This window comes from Scyliorhinus canicula, chromosome 10, assembly GCF_902713615.1.
Source record: "Scyliorhinus canicula chromosome 10, sScyCan1.1, whole genome shotgun sequence".
NCBI classification, from domain to species: Eukaryota; Metazoa; Chordata; class Chondrichthyes; order Carcharhiniformes; family Scyliorhinidae; genus Scyliorhinus; species Scyliorhinus canicula.
Window position 1 is genome coordinate 169,748,082 of NC_052155.1, and position 18,303 is coordinate 169,766,384.

At 45.0% G+C, this 18,303-nt stretch overlaps 1 protein-coding gene across 4 annotated transcripts in view; it reads right to left on the minus strand.

The window, feature by feature from the left end:
* LOC119972768 (sorting nexin-31-like) overlaps positions 1-18,303 on the minus strand; it is a 149,741-nt gene that overhangs the window by 40,737 nt on the left and 90,701 nt on the right. For all 4 annotated transcript variants that reach the window (XM_038810113.1, XM_038810109.1, XM_038810112.1 and 1 more), the window contains 3 exons: positions 5,534-5,603; positions 2,432-2,524; positions 515-718 (listed from right to left, as the gene is read on the minus strand). In XM_038810113.1, the coding sequence (XP_038666041.1) occupies positions 515-718; positions 2,432-2,524; positions 5,534-5,603 (367 nt within the window). The remainder of the gene's footprint in view (positions 1-514; positions 719-2,431; positions 2,525-5,533; positions 5,604-18,303) is intronic.

Genomic DNA, 18,303 nt, shown 5'->3' on the forward strand with positions numbered 1-18,303 from the left:
TCAAAATCCTGTCCCCGAGTAAATGTTCATTGTGTATACAATTTCCAAGTATTTGGTATTTAAACAGTTGCTTAAGCCTCAAAAAGGTGGCTACTTGTTTAAACACAATAAACAACTAATTCTCTACAAAAACAAATCTCGGTTTTATCTTCCAACAGTCAAATAAACTTTGAACACTCATGCTCCGTTAATAGATTTAAATAAATTGCAGCCTTGCCTGAAATAAAAGCTTTGACAATTCAACCTGTGTCTATTTCAAAATCTTCTGGAAAGGGTAAAGAAACACTGTTTTTCGCAGGATGCAGCAGCAATAAAAATAGAATGGTAAATAAAGCATTGGGGAAAATATTAGGCCAAAATTTCACAAGAAGGTCAATAAAATTCACCAGAAATACAAAATGATCCTTATAAGGACATAGCTTGCTGATATTTTAAACAATCTTCTACCAAGATCTGCCTGACAGAGAAATATTTGATCAAATTAGGCCGAAAAATGTAAGAAAATATTACTCGCCTGCAGACTGATCTTCCAGCATCTTATTCTGTTCACCTTGAAGCTGATCTCTTTGAAGCGATTACTTGACAACTGGGTGCAGCAGTTAATTTCATCACTACCCACCCGAACAACAGCAGGGGTATTGGGTTCTGGGTAATCACAGCTGCAGGCCTCAAACAGTACATACCCATAGAACTTTGCTTTCCCTATAGATTCAAGGAACTGAGGGATAAGTAAACAATGATTAATATATAAATGCTCTCTGATGTTCTTGACAGCTTAGCCAAAGTTGCTGGCAAATGAACAACAACTTGTACATTTGTATGGCACCTTTAACAAACTAAGATGGTCCAACGTGTTTCACAGTTTGGCACAAAGCCACAAAGTAGTAATAGGACAGATGACCAAAAGGTTTTAATGGGGTATCGTAGAGGAGGAATGAAGGGCAGAGGAGTTCAGGGAGGGAATTCCAGACCGTAGGACCTCAGCTTCTGAAGTCAACAATGGTGACATCAAATCACAAGGAAGGTCCATTGCAAAGATTGCTCTTCACTTTTTTTACGGTACGTGGGGGAATTGCTGACTAGGCCAAGCATTTATGTTAATTACCCAAGAGAAGGAGGTGGTGAGCTGCCTTCTTGAACCACTATGGTCCTGGAGGTGTAGGTACACCCACCGTGCTGTTAGGGATCTGAACCCAGCGACTGAAAGAACGGTGATATTTTTCCAAGTTGGGATGATGAGTGACTTGGAGAAGAACCTTCAAGTCGGGGTGTTCCCAGGTATCTGCTACTTTTGTCCTTCTAGATGGTTGTGGTCATGGGTTAGGAAGGTACTGCCCAAGGAGGCTTGGTGAGTTCCTGCAGTGCATCTTGTAAATGGTACACACGGCTGCCAAGTAAGTCAGTGGTGGAGGGATTGAAAATTTGTGGAAGGAGCAGCAATCAAGCGGGCTGCTGGTTCTGGATGGTGTCGGGTTTCTGGAGTGTTATTGGAGCATAAAGTTAGAGTGCTGAGGAATGTGCCAATGAGAAATCTGTTGCTTTTAAATACAAAACATAATATCCAATTAGTTTCCTTCTTGTCTTCTTAAAAGCTGTTTGAGTTTGGAGGCATAGTTTAATGCTTAAGAGGCCAGAATTGGTGGAGAGCATATATCTCAGAGGGTATGGGGCTGGGAGAGATTATAGAGATAGGAAGGGGGTGAGGCCATGGAGGAATTTGGGGGAGAAAGTGGAAAGTTTTAAAATGGAGGCATTACTAAGCTGGGAGCTAATGTCACAAAGGTGATAGGTGAACACGACTCGATGTGAAATAAGGTATGAGCAGCAGCGTTTTAGATGAGCTTAAGTTTGTGTAGGTGAGAACGTGGGAGAGCAGCCAGGTTGGAATAGTTGAGTCGAGAAGTAACAAAGGCATCAATGAGAGTTTCAGTAGTAGATGAGTTGAGACAGTGGCGAAGTCTGGTGGTGTTACGGAGGTGAAAATAGGCAATCTTAGTGATGTTGAAGGTCATCTTGGGGGTTCAAATATGACAGCAAGATTGTGAACAGGCAGGTTTAGTCTCAGGCGGTTGCCAAGGAGAGGGCTGAAGTCAGTGGTTAGGGTGCTTGGTGCAGGAACCAAAAAAATACAGTGGGCGGAATTTAAAGGGTGGACATTTATCTGGGCAGGAGGGTGGCAGATGTGCATCTCACTGCTTCTTCACCGATTTAGTCTGGTTGGCAAGGCTCGTGGATGGAGTTCCCATCCTGCTACCGACTGAGGCTTTAAGTGGGCAATAAATAGAAGGTGAATTCAGTGTCAAATTGATGAGTAAACCAAGATGAAATGACAGCGGGGTGAATTATGCCAACTTATTTGTTAATAATACATTGTTGACAAAAGATAGTTGTGTCAGCAAATTCCAACCCGTTGAATTAAGCTCATTTTTACCTCTCTCTTCATTTCAGCGTCTTGGAAAGTTTTCAGCTTCTGGTTCAGCTCTGGAGTAGGAGTAGTCCAACCTCTATCCAGCTCATATGTAGCCTGAAATTGGAATGGGGAAGAGAGAGGGGAGGACAATTCCTGCTGTTTATATTTCATAATCTTTCTGAAGGCAATTTACTGCAAGCTTTCTGAACAGGTGCAGTGAAGATCTGCCTGGTCTTCACACCAGCAGCAAGTCATATATTCAGTGACACAACCAATAAACTGACAAATAATTAACACCTAATTATCGATTACATGACATCAATCTTCAGAGCTTCAAATAGTACAAACTGAAAAGTGGATTTTGACAACCATCGTATGACCCAGAGCATCCGCTTGGGCGCAAATTGTGGTAGTTTTCAGAAGTGTCTTTATTCCTCAAGCTTCCACTCTATCGTATTTGTATGTTACCCAATGTAAAATGTGCCATGAACCAGCTCAATTGGTCAGTTTTGGAACTTAAACTTTTAAATTAAAAAAATTTTGCATGAAAAAATATCCTTTGATATGGTCAAGACTGGTAACCTGGCACAGTTTTAATGATACATTTGAAAATAGCTCTATGAAAAATAAGCCGTTTTTAATGTCGATCATCACCTGAGAGTAACTAGAATAAATAACTGAAAACTGACTTTAAGAAACTTTATAGAACTATTTACTGCTTTCATTGGTGTAAACTAAACACTCTGGCACATTTCATTATGTTGATGGTGCTATAAGTGGTTGTAGTAGTCAGTTGCATAGTGAGTAATAAAGATTGAAGTTTTTAGAACATAAAAGTAGCTTAATTTTAAAGAGCCTTCTCGAAGTTCTGCATACAGACACAATTAGCAGGACTCACAATGGTGATGAATTTGACCCTGATTGTGGTTAGTTTTCTAAGTAGGGCCGGCTTCTAGCGTGATTTTGTTTTTGGGAAAAAAAACACAGCAGAAGCACGATTTGCACAGAAAGAAATGTTTGTACTTAGAATTCCACAATCGTTCGTGCTGATTTGGTCGTTTTGGGTGAAACACACTGAAAAAACCCAGCACAACCCAATGGAAACTCCTCCCCCACGAGATTGCACATGTGCCTTAAACAGATGTTTAAAACATAAGGTCTTATGTCTTATAACTACGTGCACAGGCATGCTGTGTGGCTCGCACAACAGCTTCATTCAAATTTAATTTGTGTTTCCAGTATGAAAGTTATACAAATAAACATAGATATGGATGATCAAACTTTCATTGCATAGATTAGATTTTACAGTTTAACGTTACTGTCTACTTTATTGGTAAAGTTAGCAACAGTGGAAAATCTATCACATGTTTGCTGCATTCCAGAATAGAAATGGGCACGTCGTCATCTACACAACACAACTGAGGGTAGTTAGTAATTTAGGTTGTATTGTTAAAATGAAAATGCTTCAATGGTTACATTCTAACCCTGGTGCACACCAGGGAATGATCTGTATCGCAGACAGAGCTGTGCTGGCTGCTTGTGTTGAGATTGTTGTTGAAAGAGTCACATCTAGTTAGTGCCAATGTCCTGATCTTGGACACCTTGTTCTGAAAGGAAGCGCAAGTTACATAAAGCTCTTGGTAGCAGCAAAGCTCTAGTAGTTTCTCTCCATTTACTGATGATACCCAAAAATCTTTTGCACATGAACTAGTCAATGGACCAAGAGCTGCTCGATGCCCATAACTGCTGAAAGGGGACTTTCAAGCAAGATATAAAAATAGCAAGACATCAACACAGGCAATTGGGAAACAGATGCAGACAGTGATGTCCTCTGGAGGCAGAAAGTTTGAAGGGGCATTGGAAGAGGCGAAGAGATACTGAAAGGTCAGCCGACAGGGAAGAAATGGGCTCAGGGAAAACACAGGGCAGCGAAGCTTGCACCTTTTCACCCCACTGTCATCACTTGTAGCAATTTCGGCAGAGACTGTCATGCCAGAGTTGGGCTCCCGAGTCACAACAGAAATCTTTAACAGAGAGTTGACCACCATGGTGCAAACCATGGTCACATTTGGTAGCCTTGCGCCTTGAGACGATGTTAAATTGATGTCCAACAATTTTGATACTTGGGAGTAAGAGAAATAAAATCTCGGGCAGCACAGTGGCGCAGTGTGTTAGACCTGCTGCCTCACAGTGCCGAGACCCCAGGTTCGATTCCGGCCAAGGGTCGCTGTCTGTGTGGAGTTTGCACATTCTCCCAATGTTTGTGTGGGTTGCACCCCGACAACCCAAAGATGTGCAAGGTAAGTGGATTGAACACGCTAAATTGCCCCTTAATTGGAAAAAAATTAATTGGGTACTCTAAATTTATTAATAAAAAAAATCTCATGGCTTATGTTTTTTTTAAGCAGTATTAAGGAAGGCTAGTTATCAGTTGCAGAATATTGAAGGCTGCTCCGTAGCATTTGTGCCTGGCCTGTGGAACAAACAAGCTTGGTGAGCTGAATGGCCTTTTGCTCAACATTTCTTACATAGTCATGTAGTGGTAAAGCTCAATTGGAGCTCACCCAAGATGGTTACATTCACAACCTGAGCGTTAACGACACTGCTACAGATTTCCACAGAGGATTGGGCAGTACGGTAGTACAGTGGTTAGCACAATTGCTTCCTGTGTTTGTGTGGGTTTCGCCCCCACAACCCAAAGATGTGCAGTGTAGGTGGATTGGCCACGCTAAATTGTCCCTTAATTGGAAAAAATGAATTGGGTACCCTAAATTTATAAAAAAAACAATTGCTTCACAGCTCCAGGGTCCCAGGTTCGATTCCCGGCTGGGTCACTGTCTGTGCGGAGTCTGCACATTCTCCCAGTGTGTGCGTGGGTTTCCTCCGGGTGCTCCGGTTTCCTCCCACAGTCCAAAGATGTGCAGGTTAGGCAGATTAGCCATGCTAAATTGCCTTTAGTGTCCAAATTGCTGTCCAATTGGTGTTGGGTGGGGTTACTACGTTATAGGGATAGGGTGGAGATGTGGGCTTGGGTAGGGTGCTCTTTCCAAGAGCCGTTGCAGACTCGATGGGTCAAATGGCCTCCTTCTGCACTGTAAATTCTATGAAATCTATTTCCCTTACCTGGCTGTACAATAGCGTGACACCACCACTACTTTCCATAAGCATTTTATCCTCCAAGGGATCCAAATATCTGAGAAGAAAATAAATAAATCTTGTTAATTTCGTTTAAAAGACTGGAACCCACCCTAACTGCCAAACAGTCTCCAAACACAAAATAAACTTGGCTTATTCACCAAATTCAATTTGCTGACTTTAGTATTCCAAAACACCAGATGCTGACAATTTACCCCCTAAATATGGTAGTGCATCTAGCATAAAAGTACACCATAGGGCAGCAGTTCATGAAAGAACAATGCGGCTTTAAATAAAAAGTCCTGTTTGTTTCCACAGATTTCCTTGCTATGATTTCATTTTCTATTTTGATTCATTAGAACTCTTCAATTTTAAAAAAAAGTGGAATAGAACTTATTTAAAAGGAGGCTCCAGCAAAGTCCCCTTCTTTCAGAAAGCCCGCTAACTTATAATGGATCAGAATGCAAAAGAATTCTCAAAGCTTTCATCATCAGAAAGGTTAGAGACAGAACGCTATAAACGTATTGTGCAGGAAAGCACAGTTTCAGGGCTGGTGAAAGATGTTAAGTATTCTGGCAACAACAGGGCTGTGCATAATGCTCCCTGGGAAGGAACTCACTAGCAAAAAAACTGATTGCATAGAAATTTCTTATTGGGCAAGAAAAAGTCATCTGACCCGAATAGAAAAAAGTTTTTGGGCCCTGTTCGAATGTCCCGTTGTGCCTGGTACACCTCCTGCTATTCCCAGGGTTCACACTGGGCGGCAAATGGAGCGTGATGCTCCTGGCTCACAGCGTCTGACATGATCTGGTTCACGCCCCTCCTGGACATGAACCAGGCTCATATTTAAATGAGTCTTTAAACTAATTTAAATATGCTCAGCCTATTCGAGGCCAGAGTCCCCTAGCTTTCAGAATTCACTGCCCCGCACTGCCGGGGTGCCAGTGCCAAGAGGTGGGGCCCTAGATGATCCCATAACAAGGTATCACTCACTTGGGAGACAGGGGGTCCCGATGAGGTGAGGATGGATTGGCGGAGGGGGAAGTTGGTCAACCTCATATGTCTGTGTGGTGGAGAGGGGTGGGTGGCGTGGATATTTAGTGATGAGGGGCTAGGAGGTTGCCCTTCCAGCATCAAGGGTTGGGGGTGTGGCCCATGTCTGCAGAGGTCGTGAAGTCTGTGGGTGGGGACGTGTGGAGGGACCTTCAACTTAACTTTGAGATCTGGGCACCCCGATCTCGGAGAAGCAGGCCTTGTCGGCATCTTTAGATCCCCACTCCGAAAATAAATTCTCAGTGTGGGAGAATTCAGTGAGAATCTCCCCAAGCTCCAACAAAATGCCTGAACAGCCGGCGGGATTCTCAATGGTTTTCCTCCCTCCCAAAATGACACAATTGCCTTCATTATCTGTTGAAAGTGATAAATGCTGGGGCTGCATGGTGGCGCAGTGGTTAACATTGCTGCCTTCAGCGCTGAGGACCCAGGTTCGATCCTGGCCCCAGGTCACTGTCCATGTGGAGTTTGCACATTCTCCCCATGTCTGCCAGTGTCTCACCTCCATAACCCAAAGATGTGCAGGGTAGGTGGATTGGCCGCGCAAAATTGCCCATTAATTGGGAAAAAAAAGAATTGGGTACTCTAAATTTTGAAAAACATTTTAAATAAGTTTTTCTATTGGTTTTCCATTGTGCATGTCATTAGTTAGTGTACCTTAGACAACTCAAATGCTTAAAACAGTGATTAGCTGGACCACAGTAATCAGAGGATTACAAGTTTGAGCCTAGTGTGTGCTCAATTAGCGAATAATAGGTTAGAGTTTGACAATTTGTGCCAGGTGATGAAGTGAAACAACCAGGCCTCCAAACTGCTATTAACTGCCAGAAAATGGTGATGGTAAAGAGATTTGGCAACAGCAGGCTTAGTTATTACTGCAATGGCCTATATGAACAAGCAGTCTGGTGATACCTGTTCTTTAGACCCAGGCAGATAATTCCAACTGGAACAAGGCACACAAGGGTGTCTGAAACATATTTGTGAAGGAAAGGTTCAAGAGAACAAAGAAAATTACAGCACAGGAACAGGCCCTTCGGCCCTCCCAGCCTGCACCGATACAGATCCTTTATCTAAACCTGTCGCCTATTTTCCAAGGATCTACTTCCTTCTGTTCCCCGCCCATTCATATATCTGTCCAGATGCATCTCAAATGATGCCATCATGCCCGCCTCTACCACCTCCGCTGGCAAAGCGTTCCAGGCACCCACCACACTCTGCGTAAAAAACTTTCCACGCACATCTCCCTCAAACTTTCCCCCTCTCACCTTGAAACCATTAGCTATAAATTCGCAGAACATTATTTCCAATCGAGTGGAAGGTTCCGCAGGCCACAGAGCGCATATTATAGCCAAAGAATAAAAGACATAATGATCTTTGCAGTTCTGTTGGTCAGTTTGAGAATGCTAATTTTGTTGGGATAGGTGAACTGAAGGGATTTGTTTACTTGATTTGCTGGGTTCTTTTTTCATAATTAATCCTCATCAACTGGGCAGTTCAGTGGTAGCTAGAACTAGTTTGACTACACCTGGAATACCGTGAAGGATTTTGGTCACCTTATCCAAAGGAAGGTATATTGACATTGGAGGCAGTCCAGAAGGTTTGCGCTGTTGATCTGGTTATAAAAGGATTTTCTTATGAGAGGTTAAGTAGGTTGGACCTGTACTCATTGCCGTTTAGAAGAATGAATGAGGCGTGACCTTATTGAGACATATAGGGCGCAATCCAATGGCCATGCTGCGCCAGAAAAGCTGTACGTCGTGGCGCAGCATGGTTGATAAAAGCTGAGACACCCTGTTTCCGGCATCTATTCGACTCGAAATGCCTCGCGAGATCCAATGCAATTGGGGATCGCTTCGTCGGGGGGCCTCGGAGATTGGGACACTGGGGAGATCCAGCGAGCGGAGCTCCCCACCTGACAAAACGGGGCTATGTGCGGCTTTGGCCAGACGTTCCCTGTTTAGGCCCCTTATATAACTCGAGTCACGTTGAGTTGAATAGCCATGTGTTTCTCAACACACCGAGCGCCGGGAAACACGCGGCTAAACTCGTTCAGTGTTCCCTTTTGGGAGGATCTCGCCCGTAGGATTCTCAGAGGACTTGACGGGGTAGATGCGGAGAGGATGTTTCCTCTTTTGGGAAAGTCTAGGATCTCATTGGACTCAGATGCACAGCTCCGCGGCAGATGAAGCAGAGGGGTAGCCGAGCTTTGTTCACACAAATAATGGATGCACCAGTAACTGCTGAAATCCTCTTTGGCAGACAGCTCCCATCAGAGTAAAGACTTCAATGTTGAATCAGTCAGCAAATGCTCTCGCAAGGCTCTGGCGACTTCTCCTGGCCCCACAGATCAATGTAGCCCCATTTGTATTATACAGTATTACTCATACAGTATTCGTTTATGAATATCGGACCCGCCCAGGAGACGTGAACTGCTTTCTGGCACAACCTCTGTGTTAAACACTGACTGCATATATCATTGCTGAGGGTGGCATGGTGGTGCAGTGGTTAGCGCTGCAGCCTCACGGCGCCAAGGATTCTGGTTCGATCCCAGCCCCGGGTTACTGTCCTTGTGGAGTTTGCACATTCTCCCCCCCGTCAGCATGGGTCTCAACCCCACAACCGATGTGCAGGATAGGTGGATTGGCCATGCTATATTGCCCCTTAATTGGAAAAAAAAATAGAATTGGTACTCTAAAAATTCATAACAAAAAAAAAGCATATCTCATTGCTGCAAAGTTCCCAGCAGAGGCTCACATCTCTCAAAAACAACCATCTTTAGACAGTGCCCTCACTTCAACTTAAGATAGAGCTGCATGCCAGCTGTCTATGAACATCTCCACCACACAAGTAGCTGCCACAGTTCTGTCAAGAAAGCACAAAGCTCAATGAGAACCCCCCCATTTGACACCCTGGGAAACCCAGGAGAACGGACACATTGCCCAACGCAAACATCCTTTGTTGTAGCCACTGGCTCCCCATTTTTACAGGAGGGATTGTGAGGATTGAAGATTTTCAGGGCAAGGGGACAGATGATGGGGACAGAGCTGCAGTGTCACATCAATGTGACCGTCTGTGTGGAGTTTGCACATTCTCCCTGTGCGGGTTACCGCCGGGTTCTCCGGTTACCTCAGTTCAAAAATGTGCAGTTAAGGAGGATCTGCCATGCTAAATGGGCAAACATTGAGAGGTTGCAGGGATAGGGTGGGGGATTGGGCCAAGATATGGTGCTGTGCTGTAGGGTCCCTGGCATTGTGAGGCAGCAGTGCTCACCACTGTGCCAATCGATGGCACGTCGCTCTACAAGCCCCGGCTCAACAGGGGTGCCCTTAACAGGAAGGGGTTTCACTCCTTAAACGTGTAGCTGGTGTGCGATCATCAACTGCGCATCATGTACATATGTGCACACTATCCAGCAGCATACATAATACATTCGGATCCCGGCACTTTCAAGGCACTCCCTTGTATGAGGAGTTGGCTACTCAGCTACAAGTTTACCCACTGAGGCCTGTGCAGAGGCCTCAAACTGGAGCAGAGAACTGTTGCAGTGAAGCCACTTAGCAACCAGGCGAGTTATTGAGCAGTGGACTGGGCTGCTCAAGATGCGGTTCTGCTGTCTGGACCATATTGGCAGAGCTTTCCAATATAGCCACAGGAGGGTCTTGCACATCATGCTGGTCTGCTGCATGCTTCACAACTTGATGCAGCAGTGGGTCAACATGTTGAAGGAGGAACATGAGCCCTCATCAGACGAGAAGGGCCACGAGAGACAGTGCAGGAGGATCCGGAGGAGGACACTGAGCAGGCTCGACAGACCACGGTGTTAGGTTCTGGTGCTTGACCAGTAGGAATCATGCACAGGAGAACATCTAGTTTTTGACTAGTTAAATGTTTATTATTAAATAAATGCGTGGGTTAGATAACTATGAAAAGTATATACAAAAAACTAACAACTTTAAAAGACTAACCAAGAGGTACTACAAATATGATTATCCACTATGCTGACTATCTCCAGAGTCCGAGGTAAGAGTCACGTGGTTGTTCTCTACTGCCACTGCCACCTACTGGTTGGAGGTCATATACATTACTGTTTACATGATTGCTTATACATATCATACACGGTCAGGGTCATATAGGGCTATCACACCAGGGAGAGCCTCAGAGTCCAGATAAGAGGCCCATAGACAGACAGCTCCATTACCATCAGCCCCCTTGTCCTCCAACCACACCTTCCCACCCATTTTTCCACAACACTGGTCCTCTTCACGCACCCTGTGCTTCCCCCCCCCCCCCCGTGCTTCCCCCCCCCCCCCCCCCCCGTGCTTCCCCCCCCCCCCCCCCCCCAGGGTTATAACATCACACTATGCTTATTGGACTGGGTTGGCAGTGTCTACAGGATGGAGACTGTTGGCGACTTGCTGTGAGGTGAGCTCTGGTGCTCCTCATCATCTGAGAAAATCTGATTCCCGTCTTCTTGAGAAGGGGTCTGGTCCACCTTTCGATGTCACAGGTGATGACGTGTTAGCCTATTCTGCCCGCTGCTCAGGACATGCGCTAGTGTCGGAGGGGGGTGGTTTCAGAAGGGCCATGCACCACCGTGGTGGGAGGATCCTTAACAGGCTCCATCACTTCCTCCTCCCTCAGGGTGCTCATTGGCTCCAGGCTACTCCATAGGATGGAGGGACAGCTGGAGTGAGCTCCAGAGGTCTCAACGCCATTTGATGCCAGTTCTGGAGGCCTGCCATTCTTTGAACCAATGCTCTGTTACTGGAACATTTCCCTATGAGAGTGGGCCAGATCCCTCAGTGCCTTGGACATGTCTCTATGTCCGATATATGTCATTCAAAGTACAACCAATCATCTCAATGCCCTCTGCCATGGCTGGCCATGGCCGTTTGTGACTGGACCAAGCTCAGGAACACAGCTGAAATGTCCACCTGCGTCTGGGACATGTTCGTGAGAGACTGGGCACCTATGTCCTGCACCTCAGTCATAGGCATCAATAAAATGCCAGCACCATCTCCTGCGCCTGAAGGCTATTGAACCCCTCCAGTTGGACTTGCAAGCTCTGGAATGTTGCTGACAACCCCTCCTGTAAAGTCTGATGTGAATTTGAATCTGCACCATTGAAGGGATAACCTTTTCCAAGGCGCAACATCTGGCTTGGGGGCAACTGTTCCCTGGGACCGGGCAGCCCTCCGACTGGCCACTACTTTGGAAGTTCCTACCTCCACCTGATGTTCTACAGCATATGTGTGGTGCTCATCAGAAGCCTGTCCGCTAACATTTTCCACCGAGATGATTTTCTGCATTGGTGGAAGGTGCTGGAGTGCCGAGAAGTCGTGTCCTCCTCGGAGGCCTCTGGGGTGATCTTATGGGGTTGGACGGGGCCTTCAGCACCAGACGGCCTGACTTCGTCTGGTGGAGATCCTGGGAGACAAAGAACTTTGGATCCGCCAAGCTTCCGCTAATCTTCTCATGCGTCCGTGTGCGTGTGTGCACCCGCTATCGCAGATGGCATGTGTGGGCAAGGCACCTAACCACAGAGGCGATGCATTATGCTGGGGATTCCTGGGTTGGTGGGTTCGTAGGGGGATGCTGGCAGGTGGTGTGTTAGAGGGTTGCAGGTGTTTAGGGTCAGATGCCAGAGGTTAGGGCTGGGAGTGATGCCAGGGGCATATAGATGGATACTTACCCTGGCAACTCAAAAGAGGTCATATACCTTCTTGCGGCATTGCAGGCAGGTCCTCCACGATAACACTGCCAGTACTTACTGAATCTGCCACCTCACCCCAGGCTTGGGACAGGACATGGGCTTGGTGTTGATGCAGACTTGCCGATGTCTGCATCTAGGAATCTTGGTGCAGCTCCCTTTGCAGCCATCTCCTTGACTGGAATGAGTCTATGCTAAGGGGAGCTCTCGTCAAGGAGAACAGGTGATTCCCGACCCCAGCGAATCACTTGCCTGGGGAATCGGGAATCCTGCTAGATTCACGTGGGCAGAGATTGACCATTTGCATGAACTGAATCTAGCCTCTTTAGTGCTCCGAATGCCAGCGGGAATCACTCAGGTTTTCCCCCTGGCGCAAGCACCTAGCCTACAAACAGGCGTACTGCGCCCTCGAGTCATTTTTTGGGAGCATATTGCCTTATGATATTTTCATTATGAATCAATTTGTAAAATGCAAAGCAATGTTTTAGATTCTTCTGCAGAAATGCAAATCCACTTCAACATCTCTAATCGCTATTTTCACTTCTTCATTTTACTTCCTTAATACGATGTACATCTGCGTTACTTCTCCTTTACAGTTTATTCTTCAAGATTTTGTTTGTGCTATTGGTAAAATTCTGTGCATTAAATTGGAATAATCCAACTGATAAAACGGTACTCAAATATGTCAGACTCCATGCCCCGTTGACGTTTGGGTCTCCTTGTAATGAGTTTTGACAAATTATTTAATACTGCACAGTATTAATTCACCCCAATTTCCACACAAGCCTTTAGTAAATGCCAAAAAAAAGATTCACTTATCAAAAACGTTGCCAGAATTTTACACAAGGTAGAAAATAGAAGTGTACAAATCTTATATAAAAGGTGTGACATAAAGCATCTATGTTTAGATCAGTTCCTGGCCTTGTTAGTGAGATTTATGAGATTAGGATGTTTTGGGGACTGTGTTTACAATTGAAGGCAAAATGAAGGGGCCATGTAACCTGCTCGGAAGTCTGCTAGTCAGCAAGCCTGGGTGGTTTGATTGTTCGAGTTTAAAGGGAGGGGGCAGATTATTTTACTGGGCAGAAGGTGAAATTGACAACAACAGCAGCAGCCATTGTGCTAACTATGGATAGACTGTGACTATCCAAAGTCCCAGAAAAGTGTAGAAAATGTCAGGTTGTAAACAATAGTGTTTTAAAGTGTCCGCTTAATTTCAAGGCGAAAGCAAGTTGATCTCTCTTCCATTGGGCAGGAGATACAGAAGTCTGAGAACACGCACAAACAGATTCAAAAACAGCCTCTTTCCCGCTGTTACCAGATTCCTAAACCACCATCTGATGGACTGATCTGATTAATACTACATTCCTGTATGCTTCACCTGGTGCTGGTGGCTATGTATTTACATTGTGTTACTTGTGTTGCCCTATTATGTATTTTTTTATTTTCACGTACTTGATGAACTGTTTGAGCTGCTCGCAGAAAATTACTTTTCACTGTGCCTCGGTACACCGTGACAATAAACCAATCCAATCTCATCAACCATCAACTCTACCTGGATAAAAGGCCCATGTGATTCAAGCTGTTATGGTGATGACTTTGAGATGGGAAGATAACAGAGGAAGCCATGATATCAGGTTACAGGTTTCCCCAAAATACACTGAATATCCCATTCAGGTTAATCTGTTGGGAGAGAGCAGCAGCAATAGGCAGAAAGACACCACGGTTCATCACTCTAGAATGCGAGTGGATCAGACTGAAAAGACCAAATTAGTGAGGAGTAAAAATAAGGCAAGAAGATTCATCTAGCTTATACTAGAGGGAGAATCTGCAGTAATACTCCCACCACAAAAGACAGTTCTGTGGTTAGAAGTTACCAGGCTGAGAAACCTTGGGAGCCGAGAATCATTTTGGACCAATTCTGGAAGAATTGTATGTCTATTTGAAGGACAGCAAAAATGTACAGCTGATAGCGGATTTGTTTGGTTGTGTTGAAAATAAGAAAAAGGTGGGGGTTTTCCATTCAGCAGTTTAAAGTAAAAGAAAATAGTCTGGACAATTGTGTTTTTAGTCTGTTATGGTGATGCAGTAACTTGGCTCCACCAGTTGGTACAAACAACAAACATTTACACAGCATGCTACTTACTGAGAAGTGCAACTTCGATGCTGCCAGTCTACCTCCTGGATCCAACGGATGCCTACACCTGCTCGGAAAATCCAATGCGCTAGTTACTGATTTCATGAGTGGTTTGCATGACCCTTCAAGAGATCGCCCCTTACAGGTGGCCAGCTACTATATCCCTCCCCCTCTAAAGTTCCTTACCATACAGAATGATAGTTAACTTGTACAGTGCCCCACAATTTACAACAATGAATATTTTTAATCAGTCTCTTTGATGGCTTCCGCTTCCTCATAGAGCAGCGCAACACCCCCGACTGGGATGCTTCTGTTGGGGTACTTTCTATAGAAACTGTGACACTAGGTCCCCCTTCTGGAGCTGATGCTTCAACCTCTTCTGTTTCAGTCAGAACAATACTCTTGGCCTGTCACAGGCAGACTGGAAATTTCACTTCTTGGGCAGTTGGCAACAACCAACCAGATTGTAACACTGGCTCTTGGGAGGACTCCGATTCTTGCAGCTCGTCCACGTTTCCTCAAAATCCTGTTTTGTGCACTCACTTCATAAGATAATGGTCCTGTTAAGAGGATGTGGTTAGCGTGGCCACTCCACCTACCCTGCACATCTTTGGGTTGTGGGGGCAAAACCCACACAAACACGGGGCAAAATGTTCTTTCACCACTAAAAATTCGCTACAGTCAAATTGAAAACTTCAAGCCTCCAAAACTATCAATGTACAGATCTTGCTTTTCATGTCAGTTTGCTGCTCGCAACAATAGAATACATTTACTTTGCATTTTTGTAAAATCCCCATGAGTATTCTTCCTAATTCAGGTTACTCCATGCCAATCTCCAGCCAGGATGGAAAGTCTGTGCCCAGCTTACAATGATGTTTATAGCATCAGAGGTATAATTAGTGAATAGAACGGACAATGAATGCTGGCACAGCCTGCAATGCCCACATTCCATGAATGAATAAAAAACAAGCTACATTTCTGATATACTCCTATTTTTGGCGAGGCACTGTATTTTTTTTCCCCAGGTGAGATTGGAAAGTCATTTTATGGGCATGGATTCCTAATTGCCACACACTGAAACACCAATTAAAAACGATCAACAAGGCAGCGGCACGGTAGCGCAGTGGTTAGCACTGCTGCCTCAGGTTGCTGAGGACCCGGGTTCGATCCTGGCCCCGGATCACAGTCCATGTGGAGTTTTCACATTCTCCCCGTGCCTGCTCGGGTCTCACTCCCATAACCTAAAGATGTGCAGGGTAGGTGAAATGGCCACGTTAAATTGCCCCTTAATTGGAAAAGAATTGGGTACTGTGTTTTTTGAAAAAACCATGATCAACAAGAGAAAAAAGGCTGGTCAAAAAAAAGGTTGCGTTAATTAAAAAAAATATATAAATTTAGACTACCCAATTAATTTTTTCCAACTAAGGCGATATTTGACGTGGCCAATCCACCTACCCTGCACATCTTTGGGTTGTGGGGGTGAAACCCAGGCAAACATGGGGAAGATGTGCAAACTCCACACAGACAGTGGCCCAGAGCCGGGATCGAATCTGGGACCTCGGTGCCGCGAGGCAGCAGTACTCACCACTGCGCCACCGTGCAGTCCGATTGCATTGAAATTTAAAAGTGACTTTGGTAGAATACTTGACAAATTAAATATTAATGCAATTTTCAGAAATCCACGTAACGCACAGCACAGTAATTGTTGTTCTGAGGTTTTCACATGAACGACAGTCAGGTACAAAGCCTCGGCTAGGATTAGTTAGTTAGATGGGGAAATCAAAATGTAGGACACTGCTGGTCTGGTCTTTAACCAGTGGTTTAATAAAGCTGCCACCTAAACGGAGATCAGACAACCTAGCACTGGGTGAGGACTGAATAATAATAATCATCTTTATTGTCACAAGTAGGCTTACATTAACACTGCAATGCTACTGTGAAAATCCCCTAGTCGCCACATTCCAGCGTCTGTTCGGGTACACGGAGGGAGAATTCAGAATGTCCAAGTTACCTAACAGCACGTCTTTTGGGACTTGTGGGAGGAAACCAGAGCACCCAGTGGAAATACATGCAGATACAGGGAGAACGTGCGAACTCCGCAGAGGAGTGATGCAAGCCAGGAATGGAACCTGGGAGCCTGGAGCTGTGAAGTAACAGTGCTAACCTCTGCATGCCACCCATCTGAACATGGAACAGGGACTTGTGGGAGGAAACCGGAGCACCTAGAGGAAACCCACGCAGATACGGGGAGAACGTGCGAACTCCGCAGAGGAGTGACGGAAGCCAGGAATGGAACCTGGGACCCTGGAGCTGTGAAGTAATAGTGCTAACCTCTGCATGCTGCCCATCTGAACATGGAACAATTCAGGTTTGTCTGGCTTAGCCACATTAGTCAGTCATTGTGGAAATGGAGAAAAGCTCATTTGACTTTGAAATTCTATACCCCAAATAGCACTATATGACTAACTTGCGAATGCAAGATAAGTCTTCCCCTCTCGAGATAATTCAGTTTTGTCCCTTCGATGACCTGTCAGAACTAAATAACGGGGCAGCACGGTGGTTAGCACTATTGCCTCACGGCACTGAGGTCCCAGGTTACATCCCGGCTCTGGGTCACTGTCCGCGTGGAGTTTGCATATTCTCCCCGTGTTGCGTGGGTTTCGCCCCCACAACCCAAAGATGTGCAGGGTAGGTGAACTGGCCACGCTAATTTGCCCCTTAATTGGAAAGTAGGAATTGGGTACACTAAGTTTATTTTAAAAAACAACTAAACAACATGCAAACAACCCGAGGGGTCATTCCCCCTCGCCCATCCATCTTTTAGATTGGAGTAAGATAATCTCATCATTTTTAAAATATCACTTACAAATCCCTTTAGTTAACTTAATTCAAGCTCCAACATCACTCCTTTCTACAGTGGTAGGGAAGTGATCTCTTTCATACCTTCCCATAAAAGTGTTTGATACTCACACAGAGGAACTTTGCGAGTCACAGTTCTCATAATGCACATTTCTCTACACAAACTGACTATGTCAGAAGGGTGTAAAACAACTAAAGTTTCCTGCCTTGCTCGAAACACGAACCCTCTTGTTGATGATCAATGACCATGGTGGCAAGGTTAACCAAATATAACAGTAACCGGTTTGTTTAGCTACAGCAGGTTAATGACAGCTAACTCTGGACCAATATTATTTAAGGACGCAGTACCGTATCAATCAAAAATCTAATAATAATAATAATCTTTATTGTCACAAGTAGGCTTACATTCACACTGCAATGAAGTTAATGTGAAAATTCCCTCGCCCCCACATTCCGGCGCCTGTTCGGGGTGCACAGAGGGAGAATTCAGAATATCCAATTCATCTGACAGCAAGACTTTTAGGACTTGTGGGAGGAAACCGGAGCACCCGGAGGAAACCCACGCAGACACAGGGAGAGCGTGCAGACTCCGCACAGGCAGTAACCCAAGCTGGCAACTGAACCTGGGACCCTGGTGCTGTGAAGCAACAGTGCTAATCACTGTGCTACCTTGTCGCCCTTTTCCATAAGCGCGTACACATTTTTGTGGTGTGGGATGGAAAGGCATCTCTCCCTTCCTACAGCGTACAATGATTTAGGTAAAGTAGATCCAATGTAATGAGTAAGGAAGTCACAAGGTGACCGTGTGCAATATAAGAAAGGATATGATTGGCTAAAGTGATACGGTTTGCAAAATTAAGTCAGTAACTGCACTTAAATCAAACCTCAATGGTGCTATTTGTATTCTTTTTTTAAAAAAAAGTTAGAATACTCAATTCATTTTTTCCAATTTTAAGGGGCATTTTAGCGTGGCCAATTAATGCACCTTGCACATTTTTG